Raw genomic sequence first — 26,576 nt, 5'->3', positions numbered from 1 at the left:
GAAAGATAAAGTACTTCACACAGTGATGGCCATCAACTTGGATGGCTTTAGAAGAGGATTAGTCAAATCCATAGATATCAATGGCTATTAGCCAGCATGGCTAGCAGTTTCTTGAAAACACAGGAGGGGGAGAGAGCTGTTGTGTCATGCTTGCTGGTTTCCCAGAGACATCTGGTTGGCCACTGTAAGAACAGGAAGCGGGACTAGATGGGACATTGCATTCTTGTTGTTGTTTAGTCGTGTCCGTCCGACTCTTCGTGACCCCATGGACCAGAGCACGCCAGGCACTCCTGTCTTCCACTGACTCCCGCAGTTTGGTCAAACTCATGCTGGTAGCTTTGAGAACACCGTCCAACCATCTCGTCCTCTGTCGTCCCCTTCTCCTTGTGCCCTCCATCTTTCCCAACATCAGGGTCTTTTCCAGGGAGTCTTCTCTTCTCATGAGGTGGCCAAAGTCTTGGAGCCTCAGCTTCAGGATCTGTCCTTCCAGTGACCACTCAGGGCTGATTTCCTTCAGAATGGATGCGTTTGATCTTCTTGCAGTCCATGGGACTCTCAAGAGTCTCCTCCAGCACCATAATTCAAAAGCATCAATTCTTCGGCGATCAGCCTTCTTTATGGTCCAGCTCTCACTTACATACATCACTACTGGGAAAACCATGGCTTTAACTATACGGACCTTTGTTGGCAAGGTGATGTCTCTGCTTTTTAAGATGCTGTCTAAGTTTGCCATCGCCTTTCTCCCAAGGAGCAGGCGTCTTTTAATTTCGTGACTGCTGTCACCATCTGCAGTGATCATGGAGCCCAAGAAAGTAAAATCTCTCACTGCCTCCATTTCTTCCCCTTCTTAAGAGTTTAGTCTGAGTTTAGTTTAGTCTCATGCTGTACTGACTCAGCTATCTCTCCGTAGATTATTTGGAGCAACAGAAGGATTCTAAACATGCACAATTGTTAAAGACTGTTTAAGAACTGGTGCTCGGGTTTTATTCTTTCCTCTTCCCTCCCCATCCCCTTTTCCTTGTGTGTCGTGGTGTCTTTTTTTTTAAGATAGTAACCCTAATGGCAGGGACTATCACGTTTAATTTGTTGTATGAAAGCTACCTTGGGAACCTTGCTGGCTAAAGCGCAGGGTACAAAAGCTCCAGATAAATACATGAAATCAAAGTAAGCATTCTCTTAAGACTCCACATTGGTTTGCAATTCAGTGCCCATCACAAGGGCAGAACGGGTGGGAGTTAGCAAGGGCTTCATGGCCCTGGTGCGTGTCAGAGGCAGATCGAAAGAGCAGCAGAACTGAGATCTCCTGACTCGCATGCTGCATCACCGCTAGACCACAGGAATTCTCCATCGCTAATTATTGTGCCTAGGAAAACAAGCTTTCAATCTGGCAGCTCTTATCTGCAAACCACCTGACACAGCCCCTGAGTTCCTCATGTCTCATAACACAGAGCTTACTTGTAGTTCTGCCTTCCAATATATAACGGAAGACTACTCTGGCTAAGTAACACAAGAAATAAATAGAATAGAATTGTAGAGTTGGAAGGGACTTCACGGGTCATCCAGCCCATCTACCCTGCTGCAACGCAGGAATCTCAACACTCCATCCCCCATCCAGTGTGAAACCACAGCATATGCTGCTTAGCTTTGCAAAAGTAGTAAGGATATAGCACACTTCTCCCAGGGCAATGGACCCAACAGTGGCTAGGCTGCCTTAGCGAGAGAGGTGATTTAATTGCACATTGCGTTTTCAGGACACAACCCCAAGGCAACAAAATGTCAGAGGAACCACGAAGGATAAAGTTGATGTTTTAAAAATCAAAATCTGTTTTACGAACCCAATAGGCCTGCTGGGTCAGTCCAAAGGGCTCAACTAGCCCGTCACCCTGTTCTCACAGTGGACAACCAGATGCCCATTATGGGAAGCCCACAGGCAATATCAACTCTCCAACTGTTTTCCCCCATCATCTGGTATTCAGAGGCAGGCTGGTCCCCTGGGAATGGAGGTTCTGCTATCTCGGAAGACCTCCATCTGGAGAGCCCTGATGGATTCAGGTCAAGGGTTCAATTAGTCCAGCATCCCAGTGGGCAACCAGGTGCCCGTTATGGGACGCTCACAAGCAGGGCCTGAGTGCAACAGCACTCTCCCCATTTGTGATTCCCAGCAATTGGGATTCAGAGGGGCACCAGTTCCGACAGCAGTGGTTCGGAACATAGCCTTGTTCTCCGTGAGTTCAGGAGAACTTGCTGGCTTGCTGGCCTGCTGCTCCTTTGTGCAGAGCATAGTTAAACCATGGAACTCACTCCCACAGATGGCCACCAAGTTGGACACATGGAACTCACTTCTGCAGGAGGCGGCACTGACTTTGAAAGAGGACTGGGCAAATTCATGGCGGATACAGCTATTCACAACTACTACCCACAATGGCTACGCTCTGCCCTCCACAGCTGGAGGCAGCAAATGCTTCTGAATACCAGCTGCTGGGAACCACGGGAGCCGAGAGATGCTCTTGTGGAAGGAATATATTGACATTAAGGTTTCATTTTTCAGAGGGAAGGGCAAAGAGGGTGAGTGCCAGATTTCAAAATCAAAAATCCAGTCTTAAGCAGTCTTGCAAAATTTCAAGAGGTTTTGCTAAACCTAGATTATAAGTAGTAGTATTAATTTATGAATCACCTTTCACGGGAGTCATGAGGCAATTTACAAACACACCATAAAACCAAACACAAAAGGGCTCTCAGTTCGCAATGCAGAGGGCCTTCTGAATTTTTGCAAAGCAGAACTGAGGTCCAATACGTTTCCCATTCCTTTCTTTCCCCACTGATTATAGCTTTAATTTGAGCTCCAGAGTCAGCGTGAGTCAGAGGATGGGAGAACGAAACAGGGGTAAGAGACATCCTGTCCTTCCATAGAGAGTTGTGTTGGTTCACTTTGTGTTTTGCAGCAGGGGACAACTGCCTATTCCTGCCCTAGACACAACTGCATGGAAGCATGGACACGGGAGGAGGCCTGTACCACAATGCGGGGACACATTTGGCATTTGGAGGTAAAGCACCAGCCACCTCGGAATTCTCCTTCCAGGATCAAACAAACAAAGTGAAAAACAGGACTATCTTTTTCCAAGGGCTTACATGTCAAGAGAGGAAAGCTGGAAGACCAGAATGCAACCACAACATTTCTTCCTTGTAGACTACATGGTGCCAGCGGCCACAACGGTCAAAGTAGTAGGCGCCCGATTATTTTTATCGTTAAGGGTTACTACACTGCAATTACTTGTCTGACAACCACAAGACGGTGAGGGTTCCAAGGCCTGGAAGCAGGATCCACACATCTTTCCATGTTTTATCATCCAAAAAAACCCTGACTGATGCACAGCAGGAACCTTCCTCTAGCTTAACTGAGAAAGGCGTACGTTAATATTTTGCAGGAGCTAAAGTGCTGTTAGATGCGTGATGCTGTGACTGATAACACAGAAAGGGCCCCCGCCCCATAAACTGAAATACTGGCATCTGCTGTATGCAAGCTGTTGGGAGATCACATTGCTTATGGTGGGAGACAGACAATAGTCTTCTAACAGACCTAAAGGCATTATGGAACCAGGATAGCTGCAGATGGAATCTACACTCACTCATGTTCATAGGCTTTATAGCCTTTCTCCAGATGCAACAGTGGGACAAGACAAATGCGTATGTCGTTGGAATAGGGCGATTCTGACTGCAGAATGCAAGGCTACGATTGCCAGCATGCTCTTGTTACGAATATGCTAGCATTGGCCCCACGCGATAACTGCTGGACAGGGTAGACAGAATGGTTGTTCTCCATGATGTTCTGGAGTACAATTCCCATCATCCCTTAACGTTGGCCATAAGCCAAGCATGGCCAAATCTGGCCCTCCAGCTGTCATCCCTAGCTAACAGGAACAGTGGTCAGGGATGATGGGAATTGTAGTCCCAAAACAGCTGGAGGGCCAAGTTAGGCCATGCCTGCCATAAGCAGTGCTAGAAATTCGGATATATAAGCTAGGCACCAAACCACTCCTTAAACCAAGGTTGCAGTCGCCAAAACAAGAATGCCTAGTTGCCATTTTTGGGGCAACACAGCTCGAAAGTCTTGGTTTTCTCAAATGATGGACTGATAGCGATTGATTCTGAGTTAAACATCTGGCCAGTTCAGACGACAACCTTGAGCTGGGTTAAGAGCTTTGAGAAAATAAAGATCCAGGTACAGTCCACATATAGATTGGCCTACTCTGACCTCTTTTTCTGAATGATGACTCCTCCTGCTCAGGCTTCATAGAAAAGGCAATTTGGTCCCATAAATTAATTCTGATTGTGCAGATAAAATATAACTGATAGAATTCTACAGGATGGGGTGAGAAAACAGTCCAGATCCAATAATTCCCAGATGGTGGAAATGTCAAGCAACTATCCTATCGCCCAGGCATCTTCACTTTGTCACAAGTGGTCAAAGGCCAGGTGCAAAATGTGCCTGGTTCATCTAGCCCAGCACTCTGTCCTCACAACGACCCACCTATGGAAAGCCTGTAAGCAGAACAGGAGCACAACAGCACTCACGCTGCTTGCGATTCCCGAAAACTGGTGTTTAGAGGCACACAGCCTCCAACTGTGGAGGTAGAACATAGCCACCATGCCTAGTAACTACTCAGGCTGGGGTTGATGGATGGTGTACTCCAAAACACCGTGAAGCACCTCATCATTAGAAAAACTCTTCACTAGGTTAAATCTGTAATGATATACTGGGTGAGGGATTTGGGGCATAATAAACCACAGAGCCTAGGGCTTGCTGATCAGAAAGTCGGCAGTTGCACTTCGCATCCCCGTTGTTCTGTCCCAGCTCCCGCCCACCTAGCAGTTCGAAAGCACGTCAAAGTGCAAGTAGATAAATAGGTACCACTGTGGCGGGAAGATAAATGGTGTTTCCGTGCGCTGCTCTGGTTCGCCAGAAGCGGCTTAGTCATGCTGGCCACATGACCCAGAAGCTGTACACCGGCTCCGTCGGCCAATAAAGCAAGATGGGCGCCGCAACCCCAGAGTCGTCTGCGACTGGACCTAACGGTCAGGAGTACCTTTACCTTTACCCAACTCTCAGACTGGGAAAGGTTATGTAAAACTGAATTGAAATTCTCGGCATGTTGTGCACTGAAAGAAAATTATATGAGAATGATGTTTCAGTGGTATTTGACTCCTAGGAAGTTAGCAAAAATGTATAAGACAAGTACAAATACCTGCTGGAAATGTAAAGAAAAAGAAGGCACCTTTTATTATATGTGGTGGACGTGAAAGGTAATAAAAGCATTCTGGGAAATGATACATAATGAATTGGAAAAAATGTTTAAAATAACTTTTTATTTTTTAAAAAAGAAACCATAAGTTTTTCTATTAGGAATTGTAGGTACCAATATTCCAAAGGAGAAGAGAAGGCTTTTTATGTATGTGACGACAGCCGCATGGATGTAACTAGCCCAGAGATGGAAAGAGGGCAAAGTCCCTACCAGAGAAGAATGGCAAACTAAGCTGTTGGACTTTTGATGAAACGGCAAAACTTACCAGAAAGCTCAGGAACCAAGAAGACCAAAACTTTAATAAAAATTGGGGAAATGTATAACTTACCTGGGAGACCAATGTAAGCACATGAAAACATTAGCAGGATTGCAATAACACTTGTAGCGCAGCAAATATTATGGATATAATGGAGTGACATAAAATACGGATTACTGAATAATATGTACAGTGGTGCCTCGCAAGACGAAAAGAATCCGTTCTGTGATTCTCTTCGTCTAGCGGTTTTTTCGTCTTGCGAAGCAAGCCCATTGACGGATTAGCGGATTAGCGCTATTAGCGGCTTTTAGCGGCTTATCTGCTGATCAGATCAGCTGATAAGCGGCTTAGCAGCTTAGAAAAAGGGGGGGAACCAGCAGGAACTCGCAAGACATTGTCGTCTTGCGAAGCAAGCCCATAGGAGATTTGTTTTGTGAAGCACCTCCAAAAACGGAAAACCCTTTTGTCTAGCGGGTTTTCCGTCTTGCGAGGCATTCGTCTTGCGGGGCACCACTGTAGTTGAAAAGGTTGACAGTAGGACCCATGGAGGGGAAGGCGGGAAGTCCAGAGATTCAGAGGAATCTCCAAATATGGATATGTATTTTGCATTGTTATAATTTTATACTTGTAAAACCAAATAAAAATTATTTCAAAATGGAAAGAAAGAAAGAAAAACTCTTCACTAGTGGCAGTAAGCCAGAGCCAATCCAGAAGGGGGTGAAGACTTAGCAGGTTGCTCTCTTACACACTCATTCACTCTCACTGAACTACTTGTCCAAGTATGAAGGAATTTCTGGCTCTTACCTGACCCGCTCCTCTTCAGCTCTCTTCAGGTCTGAATCCCGCTGAAGCACCTTGAGGATCGCCTCCTGCTCCTCATCCGTAAGGAAGCTCAAGTCGATCATCTTGCTATTTTTGTATTGAAATCGTTTTGCTTACAACACAGAGAGAAGAAACCTAGCAGCCTTCGCCAAGAGCGTGTGCGGCCGTGCACCAAAGCGAGTGGCAGTTCTTAAAAAGTTCCCGAATTCTGTTTTCTTGTTAGAACTAGGAGATGCGCTTCTGCCGCCGTGGCTCTGTGGATAAGGCGCTGCATTCCTGGATTGCTCACATCACATGTACGTTACAGGGGAGCCTTGCTTCATGCTTCAGCAGCTCATGGGATTAACTGCATGCTCCGGAGTCCAATGTGAGCATCACCTACGGAGAAGAAGCAAGAGGGAAGTATTAAGCTCCAGCCCTCTTGGCCAAGGGAGCAAAGCTTTGGGGCAGCAGGGATAGAGAATTATTTATTAACTAAGGGCTTATCAACACTTACTGTACTTTTCCTGCGCTCTTTCGAGGCACAGTCTGTTATTTAAAGGTCAGTGTACAAGCACCCACCCACCCTTTTTGGGGGGTTCCAGAGCTTCCCCCTCGAAAACCCACTCTTTAAAGCTCAATTAGAACAAACGTCAATTTGTGGGAAACCTAAAGTGACGTTTGCTCCAATTCAGCTTTAAAGAGCAGGTTTTCGAGAGGAAAGCTCAGGCCAAAAAAACCCTGCAACAAAAACACTCAGAAACAGAGCAGGGAAAAAGAGTGGGACAAAAGGTAAGTACAGTGGTACCTTGGGTTACATACGCTTCAGGTTACAGACCAAGAAATAGTACCTCCAGTTAAGAACTTTGCTTCAGGATGAGAACAGAAATTGTGCTCCGGCAGCATGGCAGCAGCGGGAGGCCCCATTAGCTAAAGTGGTGCTTCAGGTTAAGAACAGTTTCAGGTTAAGAACGGATCTCCGGAACGAATTAAGTACTTAACCCGAGGTACCACTGTATAGAGCATCTTAAAAAGCAGAGATATCACCTTGCCAACAAAGGCCCATATAGTTAAAGCTATGGTTTTCCCAGTAGTGACGTATGGAAGTGAGAACTGGACCATAAAGAAGGCTGATTGCCGAAGAATAGATGCTTTTGAATTATGGTGCTGGAGGAGACTCATGAGAGTCCCATGGACTGCAAGAAGATCAAACCTATCCATTCTTAAGGAAATCAGCCCTGAGCCCTCACTGGAAAGACAGATCATGAAGCTGAGGCTCCAATACTTTGGCCACCTCATGAGAAGAGAAGACTCCCTAGAAAAGACCCTGATGTTGGGAAAGAGAAGTGGATGACAGAGGACGAGAAGGTTGGACAGTGTTCTCGAAGCTACCAGCATTGACCAAACTGCGGGAGGCAGTGGAAGACAGGGGTGCCTGGCGTGCTCTGGTCCATGGGGTCACGAAGAGTCGGATACGACTAAATGACTAAACAACAACCACCACTGTATAGATAAGCCCTTAGCACTTAGTCACAAGTGTCTATAGCATGCCAATAATAATTTGCAGTTTTATGATGCCAAAGCCGATTTGCAAACTGATTAATTCGACCTTCATTGGGAGTGAGGAGATCTTTAGTTACCATACAAAACATGAAAAGTGGTAACTAACCATAACTGAAGAAGAACATGATCCTCCAGCCAATCAGTTGTTTCCAAGGAAAAAAAAACAGTACAGGGTAAGCACTACAGATTGATGCAGCATCCATAAAAAAATGCTTCTAAGAAGCTGCTACAGCCAACACCCTCAAGGGGGGAAATTCCAGCAGCTAATGACTGACTCTGAAGCAACATAAACAGGCTGGAAGCCAAGCCTGTCCTTCCGGGCTGCCCAAGACACAAGTCTCACAAGACAACCAACTCTAGCTAAGAGGAAAACAAGAACATTAACACACCCTCCTGCAGGCTAGACTGATAAGCTGCTTTTAAAAAACTTCACTTGATGAAAGTTCACACAGGGTACCAATTCCTGAATAGCAGTTACAGTGGTACCTCGGGTTACAGACACTTCAGGTTACAGACACTTCAGGTTACAGACTCCGCTAACCCAGAAATAGTACCTTGGGATAAGAACTTTGCTTCAGCAGAATGATAACAGAAATCGTGTGGTGGTGACGCGACAGCAGCGGGAAGCCCCATTAGCTAAAGTGGTACCTCAGGTTATGAATAGTTTCAGGTTAAGAACGGACCTCCAGAACGAATTAAGTTCTTAACCCGAGGTACCATTGTACTATACATGAACAAGTGGGGGCTGTAACAAAATGTTGCAGTATGAAACTGCTTCTGTTCAGGGTTGCAGATATTCCAACCTATCCTACCTCACCCTCCGCCCCATCCCAGGTCAGTCTTCTCAGTTGTCATGGGGCTGTTTGGGCCTGATACATTTTTTCCCCTTCTCCAAATAATTTTTTGTTTTACTTCTTAAAACTCTGGAATTTCCCCCAATTTTTGTTTCTCTGCCTGTACTTGTTTTATAACAACGTGTTAATGTTTTTATGCTGCATTTTTGCGTAATGCATAGATATTTTTAACTAGTAAGTAGCTTAGGAATGCTTTGAAATAGAGTTTGCCAATATAGAGATCACTATTTAAATGATTTGCTGTTCTTTCAGACCACCTTTCGTTGCAAAGAATGCCAAGTTAGTGTACAAAATATATAAAAACAAAGAACCATTAAGTAAGTTTAAATCGTATAAATATGTTTCCAGATATTATTGGGCTACGTCTCCCATCATCCCTGGCCACTGGTTTTTGCTGGCTTGGTGAAGATGGGAGTTCAATATCTGTGGACCATGGGTCTCCCATCTCTGGTGAGATGGGCTCTAATGCAGACACATGTTGAACATGTTCATTTCAACACAGAACAGCCTCCCACGTAATAATTATTTTAACACGAAGGGGTCTGAACACCGAAAAAGCGCTGAACGCTATTCTAGCAATCCTCACAACAACCCTGAAAAGGTAGACCATGACTATTACGCCCATTTCACAGATGTTTGAGAGAGACAATGGCTTGCCAAGGTTCAGCCACAAGTTCATGGAAAGCCTGAGATTTTTGCCAGGGGCTTGCCAGCTCACACTCTCAACATATCCAAATGCACACCATGGTAAGCATGCCAAGTAAGAGTTAATAAGATAGTACTTCTGCTTCGCTGATTTTCTACGGGGGTTTCCTCTGGGAATGGTGCAAATGGTACTGAAGTCTTTTTAAACAGACTTGCTTATTAAACAACAACAGGAAGGTGATACTGAAAAGGCTGGATCAGAGATGGGAAGCTAAGGCTATTCTAGGCTTCATCAACAGAAGTCTAGTGTCCAGATCAAGGGAAGTCATAGCACCACTCTATTCTGCCTTGGTCAAACCAAACCTGGAATACTGTGTCCAGTTCTGGGCAAAAAAAATTAAGAAGGATGTTGACAAGCTGGAACATGTGCCGAGGAGGGCGACCAAAGATGATCAAGGGTCTGGAAACCAAGCTGTAGGAGGAGCTGGGTATGCTTAGCCTGGAAAAGAGGAGACTGAGAGGAGATATGATAGCCATCTTCAATTATCTCAGAGGCTGTCACATGGAAGAGGGAACACGTTTGTTTTCTCCTGCTCTGGAGAACAGGACTTGAACCAATGCTTTCAAGTTACAAGAATGGAGATTCTGACTAAACAAACAGAAAAAAACTTTCTGACAGTTAAGAGCTGTTGGAAAGGGTAACGGTCTCCCTCAGGAGGTTGTGGGCTCTCCTTTGTTGGAGGTTTTAAGCAGAGGTTGGATGGCCATCTGTCATGGAGGCTTTTGCTGAGGTTTATGGGTAGATATCCCTGGCTCGTGCCTGCAATCAAATCTGCTTCTATTCGCAGAGCAGCAACACAAGCATAATCAAGCCCACTTCTGCTGGCAAAAACTTGAAGAATGAACCAATTTATCACATTTCCACTCTTGTGGCTTGAGTTCAAGCTAATGCCGCGGCAAGTAGAAGCAGGTAGCCAGTAGCCAGATTGCTTCTTTTCTCCCTCACCGATTGTTGAAACGAGCTGGAAAGGCTCCAAAAGCAACAAGCAGAGAAGCTCACCACCACCACTAGCCTGGAACAGTCTGGTTCAACTTTTCCTGCTGAGTTTGCATCTGGGACAGCCAGACTTGGAAGGGAGGTTGAGACCAGACAAGAGAGCCATAAGCAACAACTAGCAACATGGCTTTTTCCATCCTTAACAGATACTCAGTTAAAAGGAAAGGGGGAATCCTAAGCCTTAAATCACTGATTGAAGACTTCTGGATCAAAAAGGCACTTTTTGTTACAGTCCTATTAGCATTTTCTGCTCTTCTGGAAATGCTATCACACAGCAATGGGTTAAAACTTTCAACCAAAGTACAGCCACAACCTCAGATAACTCCAAGGGATTAAGACTATGACTTGTGAGTAAGTCAGAAGGACAGTCCAGGGTCCAGAGACATTCATAAGCATTTCACGTTTAACTTCCAGGGTTGGTAACGAAACTTGACATTAGCATTCCACGAGTGTCCTAGAGCACAAGTAATCCACGCTAGAAACCACATTTTAAAATCCACGTTGCAAGGGGTTTAATCAGACGTCTGGGTTTGTGCAATTAAGTGTGAGCTAGCAAGAAGGAATGATGGAAAGCAAAAGACAAGGGGAGTGCCAAAAACAGCTTTCCCACAAACTATTATAGGGATTTTGCCCCAGTGGCCACAACCTCTCCCTCTGCTCCCTTTGAATTTTCTCCAGAATATGCAGATAATATTTCTTTATATTGAATCTCTCGTACTTTGCTAGAAAGGTTATAAAGACTACCAATCATCCCTCCCTCTCTTATCTCCATTAAATCCCATCACTGATCTTTCGCTATCAGAACTCCCACTGTTGTTTTTACCTGCCAAATTTTCTACTTAAGTCTTCTGAGTAGGTAACCTTCTGTCACATGCAAGGTGCTAAACAGAAGTCATTCCAGTAATTACCGTTTTAACTTTTACGCAGAAGCAGAGCACCAGTTCATTCCTGGCTTTCAGCTGCACCTCACATTAAAGGACTTAGGTCTAATCTTCTTAAGAATTTCTCATTGCAAGGAAAGTTCTTCGTGTGCTCTCCTCTGCCACAAAATGTTGGGCAGCCTAAGAGACTGAAGGGTCTCGCTTAGAGCAAGCAAGTGGCTGCCAAATCGGGATGTTAAAATACCACTTGTTAGCATCCAGCTATCTCAAAAGATAATGAAGTGTGTCTCTGTGGGTGAACTCAAACTACTGGAGAATCACAGCACCTGCTGTGGCTGCAGAGACCGGTAACTCATAACTGCTGCCTCCTGCGGTGTTTTTGCTGCAGTAGCAGCACTAAAGGGACCTCTCTGGGGTGCAGGCCTGGGGAGTGTATGGAGGTTCCCGACTGCCCAGACAACAAGATCCTCACTAATGTTGTCCAAAGGAAAGCAGAGCAATACATTTGGCACCAGCTCAACTACAGGAGTTGCTGGAAGGAGGCATACAAGGTGTCATCCAACCATCTTAGGGACTCCACTCTGGATTTGTGTAGAGTTTAGTCTTTAGCCTCTTCTTCTCCTGAAGATGTCTGGGTAAGCCTAAACGTTACTCTAAGAGAGGATCACAGAGCGACAGAGAACATGTTTTGTTGCACTCAGAAGGTTCCATGTTCACTCTTTGGCATCTTCAGTTAACAGGATCTCAGGTAGAATGGAGACAATGAAACTATACAGATGAAACCTGAGGAACGCAGAGACATCTTCACACTTTTGAGGGGAAAGCCCTGGGCTTCCAACCTGACTACAGTGGTACCTCGGGTTACATACGCTTCAGGTTACAGACTCTGCTAACCCAGAAATAGTACCTCGGGTTAAGAACTTTGCTTCAGGATGAGAACAGAAATCACGCGGTAGCAGCGGCGGCGCAGCAATAGCAGAAGGCCCCATTAGCTAAAGTGGTGCTTCAGGTTAAGAACAGTTTCAGGTTAAGAACGGACCTCCGGAACGAATTAAGTACGTAACCAGAGGTACCACTGTATTTATGAAGCATTCCTTGTAACCACAATAAGCTACTTTTCAACTAGCCATTCAAAATCTAGACGATTTCATTTGTAAACCACTTTGCAATCTTTACAGGTGAAACAGAGAAACAAGATAACACATTATTAATCTATCCTTTTTAACTGTATTTCTTATCCTCCCTTCACACCAGGTCACCAACTTCTTATTTTGGAAAATAGTTTGTCTCTCAATAGATCATTGCCAAACTTAGCACAAGGGTTCCTGAGGTGGGAAGCAGTGATCTCTGTCAATGTTCGGATGCTGAACACCATTATGATTCAAGAGGGCAGTTCGAAGTATCATTTCGGCGTGACTTGGCCTGTTTTTGGGGGGGCATAGGTTTGGTTGCCTCTTGAAAGATTGTCACCAAACTTGACATGCATGTTTCTGACATGGGGGTGGCAGACTTTGGATGCAAGCCACCATTTTGAATCAAAACAGTGGGCTGAAATGTCACCAATATGGGCCTCCAAGCCCACAATCGCTTCCTCCTTCCTCTCACCTCTACAGGAAGTTACCTCCTCAAGTACTTCCTGTTCACCTGGGAACTAACTATATACAAAGGGAAGAAACCTGGTTTATGCAGAACCAAGATTCAATATGCAAAACCCAAAAGAGAGATGTAACAATACTGTGAACATTAAAGCTCTGCTCCTTCCGAATGGAACACTTTTTTCCCCCTTTACCTTACAACTAAAAGTTTGCAAACCTTTTACCACACCTTGATTAAAATTGGATTTTGAAGTCTTTTTTGAAAGCTAGACTGTTAGCTAAGCCAGGGCGGGACCTTCTTCAGCCTCTTATGGGCCAAGCTAGAACACACAATTGCGGGCTGGAACCAACTAATCTGCATCATCTAGCTGCACATAATTAAGGCCTTAAATGCAAGTTTCATGAACACAGAGGATGTCAAATTATAGCTGGTGAGCGTGTTCAGCTTGCTCTGCAGTATTTTTCCCTCAGAAATTGTTAGGCATTAAGAACTGCACCAGACCTTGAAAAACAGCCTTTAAAATTATGGAGTTGGAAAATAATAATAATAATTCAGTCTTAACACACACACACACGTTTCCAACTTTTACCATGTTGACATTACATTATTCAAAATTACACACACACATGAGCACAGACATTCATGAAGCCCAGAATGCTTTTATTTTAAATGAAAGTCAATATGTGCAGCAGTCAGTCTGCACTAAAACACTTTGCGGGCTACTGCATTTAGTTCACAAGACTGAATATCACCCCACCCTTTGAGCATTGTAATAAATGTGAAGGCTGACTACGCATCTAGACATACGATCATTCTTTGCAACCTCTTGCAAAGGCTGCTGTTAAATGCAATTAAACAACAACAACTAATAATAAAGGCATGAGCCAAAACTTCTTCCCAAGTCCTCAATCAACACTAGACAGATGCAACTGTTGACGCCTGTTATTATTTACTAGTATTCAGATGACCAGTGAAACACAATTGCTAATCTCTATTATTACTACTACAGCTATATCCTACCTCTTCTCCAAGACATTGTTCTCCTCAATTAATTTAAAATAATAATAATAATAATAATAATAATAATAATAATAATAATAATAATAATACATTTCTACCATTTGTAGAATGATAGCACAACATGGACCAACACTATCCTCCTGTGTTTTTGTAAGAAACTATTTTTCCTATTTTGCACATGGTTAAGTGGTCTAGAGGCTTTGGAAGGGATGATGCAAAAATTTTCATTATTCTTAGTGAATAATAATAGGAAATAAAGAGAAGACTATTGAAATTGTAAGAACAATTACTTGACAGCAAGACCCATCGGCAGGATTGAGCTGTAAGAGTCTGGGAGGGAGTTCCAAAGGGTATATGCCCCCACACAAAACGCCCAACAGAACAAAACACACTTCCTGATAATATGGTATCTGCAAGGCACCCTCTCCTGCAAAGCTAAGTGATCTATTAGATATGTAAAGGGTGAGACAGTCTATATTGTTGGTTGTAAGACTCTGGAGAGCAAGCAAGTTGCTTGCGCTTATATGAAATTTGGTTGACGTTGTCATGTGAGAAACAGAGTGTGGGAATTACAAAATGCCAATGTACCTTTATAGATTTGTTGATTGTGACACTTCCAGAAAGTGAAAGACCTATCATCACGACTCTAAATTTCCTGTTTCTTTATCAGTGTAACTCAGAAGCTCTGTTTTGAACATGAGCCGGAACTGGCCGTCAACTTCAAAGATATGGGTTGTTGTTTTTTAATGCCATGGCACAACTCTGCCTTCCTTGAGCCTTTGGCAAGGGATGTGTTGCAAGACCTGAGCCCAGCAACAAGGACGGTGGCTGGGATCTCCTTTGGAAGAACTGCCTTTGTTTACCTTCCCGGATTTCAGCCTCCATGTATTTATCATTCAAAGAAAATAGACTAGTAGCAACAGATTAAATGATATGATCTTCTGCCAAACTCTATGGTTCTTATGGCTCAATCCTGCCAGTGTGTCTGACTGTCCAGCAACTATTCTTACAATTTCAGCAGTCTCCTCTTTATTTTCTGCACCTTGATCAGATTTTTAAGGGAGATTAGCCCAGCTCATTCACCAAACTAGCTCTTTACTGAATTTACTGAAGCTACATTGCACACAACAGCACACACATTTGCCCAGGTTGCAATCCTATACCCACTTACCTGGGAGTAAGCTCCATTGAAACTCAATGGCACTTTGCTCCACATGCCTATGTATATAGGCTTGTGCTGTTAAATCTCAGTTGCTGTAAACTGCAGGAGGGGGAGAGAGCAGTTGTGATCAGATCCTGCAGGGGGCTTCCCATAGGCATCTGGTTGGCTATTGTGAGAACAGGAAGCTGTACTAGATGGGCTAGCAGGCTCTTGGGTTCTTATCTCTCACTTCTGAATTTTCAGTGAAGAGTTACAGATGGGACTATGACAGCTGGGAGAGCTCAGTTGGTAGAGCTTTTAATCTCAGGGCCATGGGTTAGCTACGTTAGGCAAAATATTCCTGCACTGCAGGGGGTTGGAATAGATGACCCTAGTGTTTCCTTTCAACTCTACAAATTATATGACTCTAAGAGTAACCTCAGGGTAGCACCTGGCGAAACTGTCCATTTATATCCCTGTTACGACGTGCAGAATTCAAAACAAGATCTCTCTCTTCCTCTCCTTGCCCCTTCCCTCCTGACTGCTTTTATTAGTTTCATTTTCTCACATTGCGTTTTCTCCCCAGGACAATTGTTGTTGTTTAGTTGTTTAGTCGTTTCCTACTCTTCATGAGCCCATGGACCAGAGCACGCCAGGCACTCCTGTCTTCCACTGCCTCCCACAATTTGGTCAAACTCATGCTGGCAGCTTCGAGAACACAGTCCAACCATCTCGTCCTCCCCTTCTCCTTGTGCCCTCCATCTTTCCCAACATCAGGGTCTCTTCCAGGGAGTCTTCTCTTCTCATGAGGTGGCCAAAGTATCGGAGTCTCAGTTTCAGGATCTGTCCTTCCAGTGAGCACTCAGGGCTGATTTCCTTCAGAATGGATGCGTTTGATCTTCTTGCAGTCCATGGGATTCTCAAGAGTCTCCTCCAGCACCATAATTCAAAGGCATCAATTCTCCGGCAATCAGCCTTCTTTATGGTCCAGCTCTCACTTCCATACATCACTACTGGGAAAACCATAGCTTTAACTAGACGGACCTTTGTTGCAAAGATGAGTCTAAAACAAGCAGGCGACTGCTTCCTCTTTTGCAGAAATGTCAAGCATGCACCCCAGGCCGACCTCTTCCAGACTTATCTAGAGCCAACCAACCCTGTATTTCTCATGCTTTTAAAACAGAAGCATGGTTTGTCATGGTCCAACAGTGATTGCCAAGTTTTAGGCCGGGAACAAATTACCAGCCCATTTTATTCCCAAGATTTTATGTAGCTAGCAGGTATGACTTCCCTTTATACATTCTCATTATGACAGGGGGGTGATCCCATCTGCCTTGAAGGATCCAGATTCGCGAATGGGAGGCTCTCTAAAACCCTCAGACTCGAGGCCAAGGAAACACCTATTTATAATTATGATTTACTACAAAAGCCATTAAGGGACGCGGGTGGCGCTGTGGGTAAAACCTCAGCGCCTAGGACTTGCCGATCGCATGGCTGGCGGTTTGAATCCCCGCGGCGGGGTGAGCTCTCGTCTTTCGGTCCCAGCTCCTGCCCACCTAGCAGTTCGAAAGCACCCCTAAGTGCAAGTAGATAAATAGGTACCACTCTGGTGGGAAGGTAAACGGCGTTTCCGTGTGCTGCGCTGGTGCCGGCTCGCCAGAGCAGCTTCGTCACGCTGGCCACGTGACCCGGAAGTGTCTCCGGACAGCACTGGCCCCCGGCCTCTTAAGTGAGATGGGCGCACAACCCTAGAGTCAGACACGACTGGCCCGTACGGGCCAGGGTACCTTTACCTTTTTACAAAAGCCATTAGAAACAGCCAACAGCAAAACATTTAAGGGATGCAAAAGCTTTCAATGTCTCCAGACTGTGCCAGCTGTGAAAGGGACGGAACTAAGGGCTTATCCACACTTACCTTTCCTCTCCTCTTTCTAGGCTCTTTTAGTTAGAGTGTGGTGCTGATAACCCCAAGGTTGCAGGTTTGATTCCCCGTATGGGACAGCAGCATATTCCTGCACTGCAGGGGGGTTGGACTAGATGATCCTCAGGGTCCCCTCCAACTCTATGATGAGGTCTGCACTTTAAAGCTCCTTGTCCAAGTGTGGGTTGTTGTTGTGGGGGGCGGAGGTTTACCCCAGAGCTTTCAGCACGAAAACCCGCTCTTTAGTGCTCAATCGGAACAAACATCAATCCACAGAAAATCTATCCTAAATTTTCAATCCAAATTGAGAAAAACCATGCCTAGAAATGGAGGTTTAAAGTCAGGACCTGTGCCTGGAAAAAGCTGGAGAAAGGTAGGAGTGGATAAGCCCTAAGTCTGGCCTTTTGCATGTACTAAGAAGTGACTTCCTGGCAGGTATACAAACGGAAATAATCCACCTTAGCTGAAAGTGCTAAGCAGGAATCAGTTAACATTCAAGCACTCAATAATTCCACCTGGGAGCATTCTTTTGCTTGCGACAACCTGCGGTCTTGCGACAACATGCAGTCTCTGCATACCAGCTGAGGACATAACTATATTATAGACCAATCTGTCCTCATACATGCTGACACTTGTTAAAAAAAAAAGGCTAAAGGAAACCAAAAGCAGTTGTCAGTCAATTCTTGCTTTCCTCCGTCAGCCTATAATTATGGCCTATGCCTCTGTTAACATGACCAAAGTTCCACCTTTAACAGATTGCTCAAATGCACCCCATAATGCACCTTTGCTGCTGAGAGGTAATATTATGTGTGTAATAATACAGCAAGTCTATCCACAACTCCTCCTCCTACAGCCTTGCATGATGAAGCCAGCTGCCCCCCACAATTTAGGAGGGGTTCCATGACTCTCCAGAGGAAAATTTTCCAGGGTTTGGAGAAAGAAGATGGGGAACCAAGCTCCTTCAACCGTTCCTCACAAGGCTTAGTTTCCAGACCCTTGATCCTCTTGATCGCCCTCCTTTGCATACATTCCAGCTTGTCAACATCCTTCTTAAATTGTGGTGCCCAGAACTGGACACAGTATTCCAGCTGTGGTCTGACCGAAGTAGAATACTGTAAACCATGTGTTTCCACCATTTAGGTCACAGGAGGATAACATAATAAGCTTCATCACCGAGTTCTGCATTAAGACTGTGAAAGCAGAACAACAAAAGGGGTCACGTTCTTGTTCTCTCAGCTTACTTCTTCCTCTTACCACCTTCAGTTCAGATCAAGTTACAGCTTAGAATGAATTAAAAAAAAAAAAAACACCTGAGAAAAGGTACACAGCATACTTTTAAGAGAGACCAGAATCCCACATAGCAAGTTACCATGCCTGGGCGAAGGTGGGTGACTCCCGGCTACAGGAATGAAGAACGGAATGAATTAGCCACTAAACTGCAGCAACAGCCAATTCCACGAGACACTCTCAAAAACAAGTGAACTGGAAACAACCAGTTCACTGGGATGAAGGGCAGGGCAGGGAATCATGCAAACAGCATACAGTATATAGGGGGGGGGAATCCAAACTCCGTATCAGAGCGACACCTTTATTAGGCCAACCAAAACGTGTGCAAGAATTTCAGGGTCTGCAAAACGCTTCATCAGGCTAGAGAAGCAGTTCTAAAACTGTGATCCGTGGACTGAGCTTCATCCAGGTGTGGCTGTAGATTTGCGGTTGAAGACAGGAGCTGGCACATCCATTTCATTAAGTATTCACATTTTTAATTGTATTTTTATGGTTTTCCCAGTAGTGACGTATGGAAGTGAGAGCTGGACCATAAAGAAGGCTGGTCGCTGAAGAATTTATGCTTTTGAATTATGGTGCTGGAGGAGACTCTTGAGAGTCCCATGGACTGCAAGAAGATCAAACCTATCCATTCTGAAGGAAATCAGCCCTGAGTGCTCACTGGAAGGACAGATCCTGAAGCTGAGGCTCCAATACTTTGGCCATCTCATGAGAAGAGAAGACTCCTTGGAAAAGACGCTGATGTTGGGAAAGATTGGGGGCACAAGGAGAAGGGGACAACAGAGGACGAGATGGTTAGACAGTGTTCTTGAAGCTACCAGCATGAGTTTGACCAAGCTGCGGGAGGCGGTGGAGGACAGGGGTGCCTGGTGTGCTCTGGTCCATGGGGTCACAAAGAGTCGGACACGACTAAACAACAACAACAATATGCACCAGGGAACCCCCCCCCCTCTGAGGCGCAATCTGAAACGCAAGGATCTCTGGCAGCGCTGACGACAGAGAGGTGGCTCCATCCACCAAGCTAAGGAGAAGTAACTGGTGCCATCTGCCTCTACTGATCCGGCCCTGCATTTATGTCACCTTCAGCAGGATATAACACTGGACGGGGCTTCTAATGTCCCCTCCACAGATGCATGCTAACCCTGAGAAACACACACAAAACAAAGCGGCGTACATCATTTCATCTCTGGGCGTACAACAGAGAACTTCAGTTCCATAGCTGATACTGCACAGCAGAAATAACTTCAGACATGGCAGTTCTGCCAAGAGGAAAGTCGGATACATTTTTTGCCATGTGGTCCCGGGACTTCAGAAGAGGGTGGAGCACAGCGGGTTCCCTTGACTTCCATCTCTCCATTCGGGTTCTTGGTTAATCTCCATTCTATAAATGTGCTTCCATAGAAGGCAGAAGTCATAAAAGTCTCTTGCCCTGCCCTCTATTTTTTTTTTTAAACTACTAATCTGGAACAGTATGTTTACAAGTCGGGTAGGGAGAAAAGAGAGAGATAAGACTGTGACAAGCAGAGCAGCGTTCAGATCCATCATTCATCTCCTTGCCGGAAGGCTAAAATAATTCCTGATGCTGCAAGTAGGTTATGAACTCAGAAGAATTCTTCATAAGGTTGTTTTTAACATTTGTATTTTTCCTTTAACTGGGGCATGAGAACAGGGCAAGTTGTGCAATTCGAATTTTTACAGAGACTCTCAAGAAGGTAAAAAAACAAAAAAACTGAAAAAGGGCACAGTGCTCAGAACATGCAAACTCATGACACACATGCAGGAAAGCCGCCAACACCCTCCCAAGTTGGATACACGGGTCAGGTGTGCAAATATTTCCCTGGAAAGGGCAGGTATCTTTGCCCAAGGATACACCTTTACAAGCACAAGGAAGCTGGTGTGCAGAATACACAGGCGTGACCAGTGCTGCCAGTATCGCCATAAGCCGTGCGACAATGGGGAAACCAATGCAAGCTGAAGCTTCAAGTGCATGCAGACTGCAAGGGCCATTAATGCTTTCAGCCTCTGAGATAAGCACCTGAAGACTTGCCTTTAGAACCCATGAGCCCCAACTAGCGCAGCCATAGGTCAAGTATGATGGAAGCTGTAGCCCAGCAAGCTTCCCCATGCTTGCTTCACACGGTAGCCCAAGTTTTCCACAGATGCTTCCACACAAAAGCATGAACACACAGCAGGCTGGGAAAGACAAACGCTGGAGAAATGCTAACAGTCAGTGTAGATAGATGGACCAGACTCAGTATAGGGCGCCTTCCTCTGTTTCTAAATTTACTTTTGATCTGCAAATTAAGCCAGACACCCTAGCAGGGCAGTAACTCGGAACTGCCACATTCATGTTTATTCCGGGGGGGGGGGGGGGGAGAGAACTGCCAATCCACCTTTTTTGAAAGTAGAAAAAATAAAAATCCATGTTAGGAACCAAGAAGACAGAACTCAAAGGTTCCAACTATTCTGTATTAATCAGCAATATAAACTTGGCAATGGGTGGCAAACCTGTGGCCCTCCGTATCCTGCAGGACTACAACTCCTATCAACTCCAACCACACAGCCCGGGTAAATGGCAGGTGTACTCCAGCACGCTGTTCAAAACTGGCCAGGCGTCAGGAGCATTTTGCAACTGGCCCAGGTCCAATTGCAACCATGTGGAGATCTCAGGATGCCTGGTTGGCAACTGGGGAAAGCGAAATGTCACTTAGAGAAGGATCTCCAAACTTGTCATTTGAGGCTTGAATTTGTTTTATTCTGGGTCGTTTCATTTCTCTGTTTTTATGTGTTATAACAGATTTGATCTTTATAATATAAAGCAGTGTAGAAATTAAATGAATAATAATAATAATAAAGTCCACTGCAAAAACCAAAAAAGGTGCCTAGACATCCCATTGTGGAGACTGTAACCCAGGTTTAAGGCGCCATTTGGCGATTAGATTATATATATTTGAGTTTCTAACACTGCATAGCACCTGGAAACGTGCATGTTCCACAGCCCTACCCTAGCAGTGTTTCTCATACTTGGGTCCTCAGCTGTTATTGGATTACAATTCCCATCATCCTTAGCTAGCAGGACCAGTGATGGGAGTAATAGTTTAACAACAGCTGGAGAATAAAGTTTGAGAAATACTACTAGAAAAGTATCTACTGCAGTGGTACCTCAGGTTTAAGAACAGCCCTGTTTAAGAACTATTTGGTATACGAACTCCGCAAAACCAGAAGTAGTGTTCTGGTTAGCGAACTATACCTCCGTCTATGAACGGAAGCTGAATGGTGGAAGGCAGCAGGAAGCCTCATTAGGGAAAGCGCACCTCGGTTTAAGAATGGCTTCAGTTTAAAAACAGACCTTCAGAACGGATTAAGTTTGTAAACCGAGGTACCACTGTCCTGTACTAGTTGCTGTAGAAAAGATAATCTGCTCACCTGTGTTTTCTCATCCAAGTCCCCCTCCACCTCATTCTCAAAAGTTAAAGGAACGGAAAGCTTTGCATGCAGAAAGTCCCAGGAATCAATCTCCAGTTTCTCCTAGGGAAACTTTGGTTTGAAACCCTGAAGACAAGGCCAGCCCTATCATTTGGTAGAAGGAGACAGCTGCCTGGGTGTACAGAGTATGCCACACAATCTGTCCTATACTCTCCTAGGCTGCCCTTAAATGCATGACGTTATCCCAATGCATAAGGTAAGGTTCATGTGCCCAGTCCAATTGATTTCAGCAGGTGGAACTGTCCTTCGCCTAAGGCAGCAAAATCCTTTGGGTTGGCCACAGGCCAACCAGAGCCAGAGTAGCAACAAGGCTAAGCTAGATGGAAGAATGATCTGATTCAGAGGCGTACTATGTTCCTACTCCCAGCATCGGTGAACAGGAGCGCACACGCTCCAAAGATCTGAATTAAGTCGATTTTTAAGATTCACTGTATGTCAGGACATTCCTGCAGAGGGAGGAGATGGGCTTGTGCTCACCTGGTGTACACACTGACCTTCTCGTTTTAAGAGAGCTGCGTGAGAGATCTCATGCGCCAGTAGGACAAAATAGTCCTGTTTTACAAGTGCCACGAAAATTCTGAGATCCACCAGCAGAAATGCTACCTTAGGCTAAATATGTCTAGCTGCTCCACAACAGGCTGGAAACAACAATGAATTCCATGTGTCAAAAACACCTGGATCAGCCCCAGGAAAAAGCAATGGGAATGGTTTTGCTTTGAGGCTTTGAAAAGTTTGCTTTAATACACCCGACTCTCGTTTTGCGGGAAGTAAACCAAGAGCTGGCATGTATTCCAGAGCCACTAGCTTAGCTTAAAATGTTTATTACTGCTTTCCTGTTTCCTTACTCCCTCAGGCGGAAACTTTGACAAACCCAGCTTGGAGGTTTAGATGCAAGATATTGATCCACTGCAAACGCCAGTGCCCTCTTCTCTCTGTCCTTTGCTGGAGAACTTGCTACAGTCCTAAGCACTCTTGGCTGGAAGCTTTCCACACAATAATAGAATCTTGGAAGGGGTCCAAGGGTCATCTAGTCCAACCCCCTGCAATGTGGGGATATTTTGCCCAACGTGGGGCTTGAACCCACAAGCCTGAGATTCAGAGTTTCATGTTCTACCCATTGGGCTACTACTGTTCTTCACTCTGTGAGTTACTTCAACAGAACAAAAGTGCCACAAGAGAGCTGTGCATTCAGCTAAGTGCGTAGACCCGCTGACATTAATGAATCTAAGTTAGACATCCGTTTACTTCAATGGGCTTTCTCTGAGTAAGGCTAGCACTGAATATCACCCGTAATCTGGTGTCAGACAGGTAGATTATTGCTGCCCCAGATGGGCTCCTTTGGAAGGAAGGGAAGGATATACCATAAATTTTAATAAATAAAAATAATGTTAATCGGCACTCCAATCCACTTTAGCATGTATCAACAGCCATTCCGAAAGCCCAGTGCATTCCAAATGCCATTCCTACAAGAGAGAGAGACAGTATTCCTATCTATTTGGCAGCAACGCCTTAAGGGCAGAGTAAATCATCCTATGGTTATTCCTATATATTTACGGACACACTCTCCTTTTTCCCGACAGGGACTCAAGGTGGCTAAAAACATTGAAGAAGAAGAAGAGTTTGGATTTGATATCCCGCCTTTCACTCCCTTTAAGGAGTCTCAAAGGGGCTAACATTCTCCTTTCCCTTCCTCCCCCACAACAAACACTCTGTGAGGTGAGTGGGGCTGAGAGACTTCAGAGAAGCGTGACTAGCCCAAGGTCACCCAGCAGCTGCATGTGGAGGAGCGGAGACGCGAACCCGGTCCCCCAGATTACAAGACTACCGCTCTTAACCACTACACCATACTGGCTCTCCCCTGGGGGGGGGGAGCCAACCTTAATAAAATATTGGGGGGGAGGCCAGGTAAGACCTGGTCCACATGATGGATCACAAGATGCGGGACATGCACACCATTTGAATGGCAATGCCTGTTAACTTTTTTTGGGGGGGGGTCACAAATATTTTATTGGTGGGGAGTTGGTTCCTATTGGGGGGAGCACAATTTTTTAAAAAGATTGACAGCATCCTAGAGCGAGATAGAGAGAAACTCGGCGTTATTGTTCCAATGGGGCAAGCAGAACTTTTATCTTCCAACTTCTATTGCGCGCACGCGCATCCCTCTCCTGCCCCTCCAGGTGGGGAGGGGGCTTCGCGCCCCCCGGCCCCGCCCCCCCAGGTCTTATCTCGCCGCCCGGCTGGTGCATCCCCCTCCCCTCCTCGTTACCTCAGCAACGCCCCCCTGCGAAGCGCACCTGCGCCGTCTCCGCCGCCTCGCCTCAGGAGCTCCCCGGGCGCTCGCGAGCGCTTTCCCTTCCCGCTTCCGAGGCGGCCAGCAGCGACTCCCGAAAGCAAGCGAGAAGCGGCAGAAACTTCCGAGGCTCGCGCTGCCCAGGAGGAGGAGGAGCAGCGTAAAAGCGTTACCTCCTCTTTCCTGCCTCTGTTTATGTGCCCCGAACTGCAGCCGCCCTCCGACGCTTCAGCCGCGCGGGGCGCGCGCGCTAAGCTCCAAGGGCAGCCGGGCGCCTCGCGGGGAAAGAAGGCGAAAGGTGCGCCGCCCGCCCTTGCCTGCGCGGCAGGCGCAACGCCGCCCCCCCTCCGCCCTTCTGGGTCCTCTGGACCAATGAGAGGCCAGCGGGGACTAGGAGGGCCCTCGGAGGCAAAGTGGGAACGCCCTCAAGGAAGCTTGCCCCCACCTCACTGTTTCCTCTTAACTCTCCCGCATTGATGAACAGGTTAAAAAGCTCAGGTCTCCCTACTCTCTCTTGGTATGCCCTGCAGAGGACCTTAAGGTCCACAAATGACAACACTTTGGAGGTCCCAGGTTGCAAGGTGGTTAGATTGGTCTCAACTAGGGTCAGGGCCTTTTCAGTGCTGGCCCCGACTTGGTGGAACGCTCTGTCACAAGAGACTAGGGCCCTGCAGGACCTGACATCTTTCTGCAGGGCCTGCAAGACATAGCAGTTCCGCCTGTCCTTTGGTTTGGACTCAGCCTGACCCTTATGTTTCCCTCATGGTTTTGATCTATGGGCTACTTTTAAAATGTGACTGCATTTTAAATTGCATTTTAACCTGTATTTTAAATTGGTCTCCCCCCCAATTATGTTTTTACTGTAATTTTACTGGTGTTAGCTGCCCTGAGCCCAACTTTGGCTGGGGAGGGCAGGGTATAATTAAATTATTTTATTATTATTACTACTACTACTACTGATCCTTGGGAGACTTCACTTTTGACATCTCTCCATTTGTGTTTCTCTTACTTTTTACTTTTTATTTTCTCTCTCTCTTTGGCGATCACTAGTAGCCGAGTAAGATAGTCTTCCATAAACACGGTTTTAACAATGAGGCCATGACTGTGGAGGCCAATTCTGGATCCATACTTCCTTCCACAGTGCGGACATTGATTTCCACGCGAGAGCTGATCACAGTGAGGATTTGCCAAGTGTGCCTTCCTCTTAGCACGTTTCTGCCTTGCATCCTGCATTTGAGCATCTTCAAAGCCCATGACGCCTTTGGTAAAGGCTGTTCTCCAACTGGAGCAGTCGCAGGCCAGTGAAAGCGGCTAACATTCTCCTTTCCCTTCCTCTCCCACAACAAACACTCTGAGAGGTGAGTGAGGCTGAGAGACTTCAAAGAACTGTGACTGGCCCAAGGTCACCCAGCAGCTGCATGTGGAGGAGCGGAGACGCGAACCCGGTTCCCCAGATTATGAGACTACCGCTCTTAACCACTACACCACACTGATGTATACACACACACACAAACACACACAGAGTGGTACCTTGGGTTACAAACACTTTGGGTTACAGACTCCGCTAACCTGGAAGTAGTACCTCAGGTTAAGAACTTTACCTCAGGATGAGAACAGAAATTGTGCACCGGCGGCAGCGGGAGGCCCCATTAGCTAAAGTGGTACCTCAGGTTAAGAAAAGTTTCAGGTTAAGAACGGACCTCCAGAACGAATTAAGTTCGTAACTAGAGGTACCACTGTACACACACATATAAATATACATACATACGTATATATATGTATAATTTTTATTGAGTTTTCATTTTTCTACATATCAAATTAAACATCCAATGACTTCCCAACAACCAATATTTTATTATAGCCATTCAAATCAATTTTCCACATTTACATCGATCAAATATCATTTTCCCTCTCTTGAATTTATTTTAACGCTGCCAGCGTTTTCAGCTGTGCACAATTATTTTCCATACATTCAATCAACATTTTCCACTCTTCTTTAAATATATCTTCTTTGTCTCTTATTCTGTAAGTTGAACCTGTATATTAACATCTTAAGTTGCTAATCCTCTTTTACAAGGGACTGTCAGCATCGCCCCTGAGCCAGTGTCACCAACTGGACTCATACACTTCAGCCCCGACTGGGCTAGGCGAGCTGGGTAGCACTTCCAGAGACCACCTTCTGCACAGGAACTGGTCAAAGTGCTGTGAGCTTAGAGTTGTGAGCACCGGATTCACTCCAACAAGAAGACAGTCGTCGCACAGCAGAGTACAGCAGAGCATAAACGACTCGGAGAGCAGCTCTGTATAATATCTTCTTTATTCTATCTACAACTATAATACACAACTATGTACAGAGCTAAATGAGGTCTAAACGAAAATGCTGAACTGCACTGAGTGTCTGCAGCTGCTCTTAGCAGCAACCTTATCTATACACACGATCTCTCTCTAACACTCAGTCTCTCTCTCTCTCTCTCTCTC

General features: G+C 45.5%; 1 protein-coding gene across 46 annotated transcripts in view; it reads right to left on the bottom strand.

Annotated features, from left to right (window-relative positions):
• SYTL2 (synaptotagmin like 2) overlaps positions 1 to 24,472 on the bottom strand; it is a 61,795-nt gene extending 37,323 nt beyond the window's left edge. For 11 of the 46 annotated variants that reach the window (XM_083499100.1, XM_083499105.1, XM_083499146.1 and 8 more), the window contains exons 1-2: positions 24,272 to 24,428; positions 6,361 to 6,756 (exon numbers count right to left, since the gene is read on the bottom strand). In XM_083499100.1, coding sequence (XP_083355226.1) covers positions 6,361 to 6,461 — 101 coding nt within the window. In that variant the 5' untranslated portion in view covers positions 6,462 to 6,756; positions 24,272 to 24,428. Of the gene's footprint in view, positions 1 to 6,360; positions 6,757 to 20,830; positions 20,971 to 24,074 lie in introns of those variants that run through there. The other 35 variants (XM_083499147.1, XM_083499114.1, XM_083499112.1 and 32 more) reach the window with 12 other exon arrangements.
• Between the last annotated feature and the right edge of the window lie 2,104 nt (positions 24,473 to 26,576).

The sequence above is a fragment of the Podarcis liolepis genome (assembly GCF_965112155.1).
Source record: "Podarcis liolepis genome assembly, chromosome: 4".
NCBI lineage: Eukaryota > Metazoa > Chordata > Lepidosauria > Squamata > Lacertidae > Podarcis > Podarcis liolepis.
The sequence above is the reverse complement of the archived record's forward strand: the minus strand, read 5'-3'. Positions and strand labels throughout refer to the sequence as shown.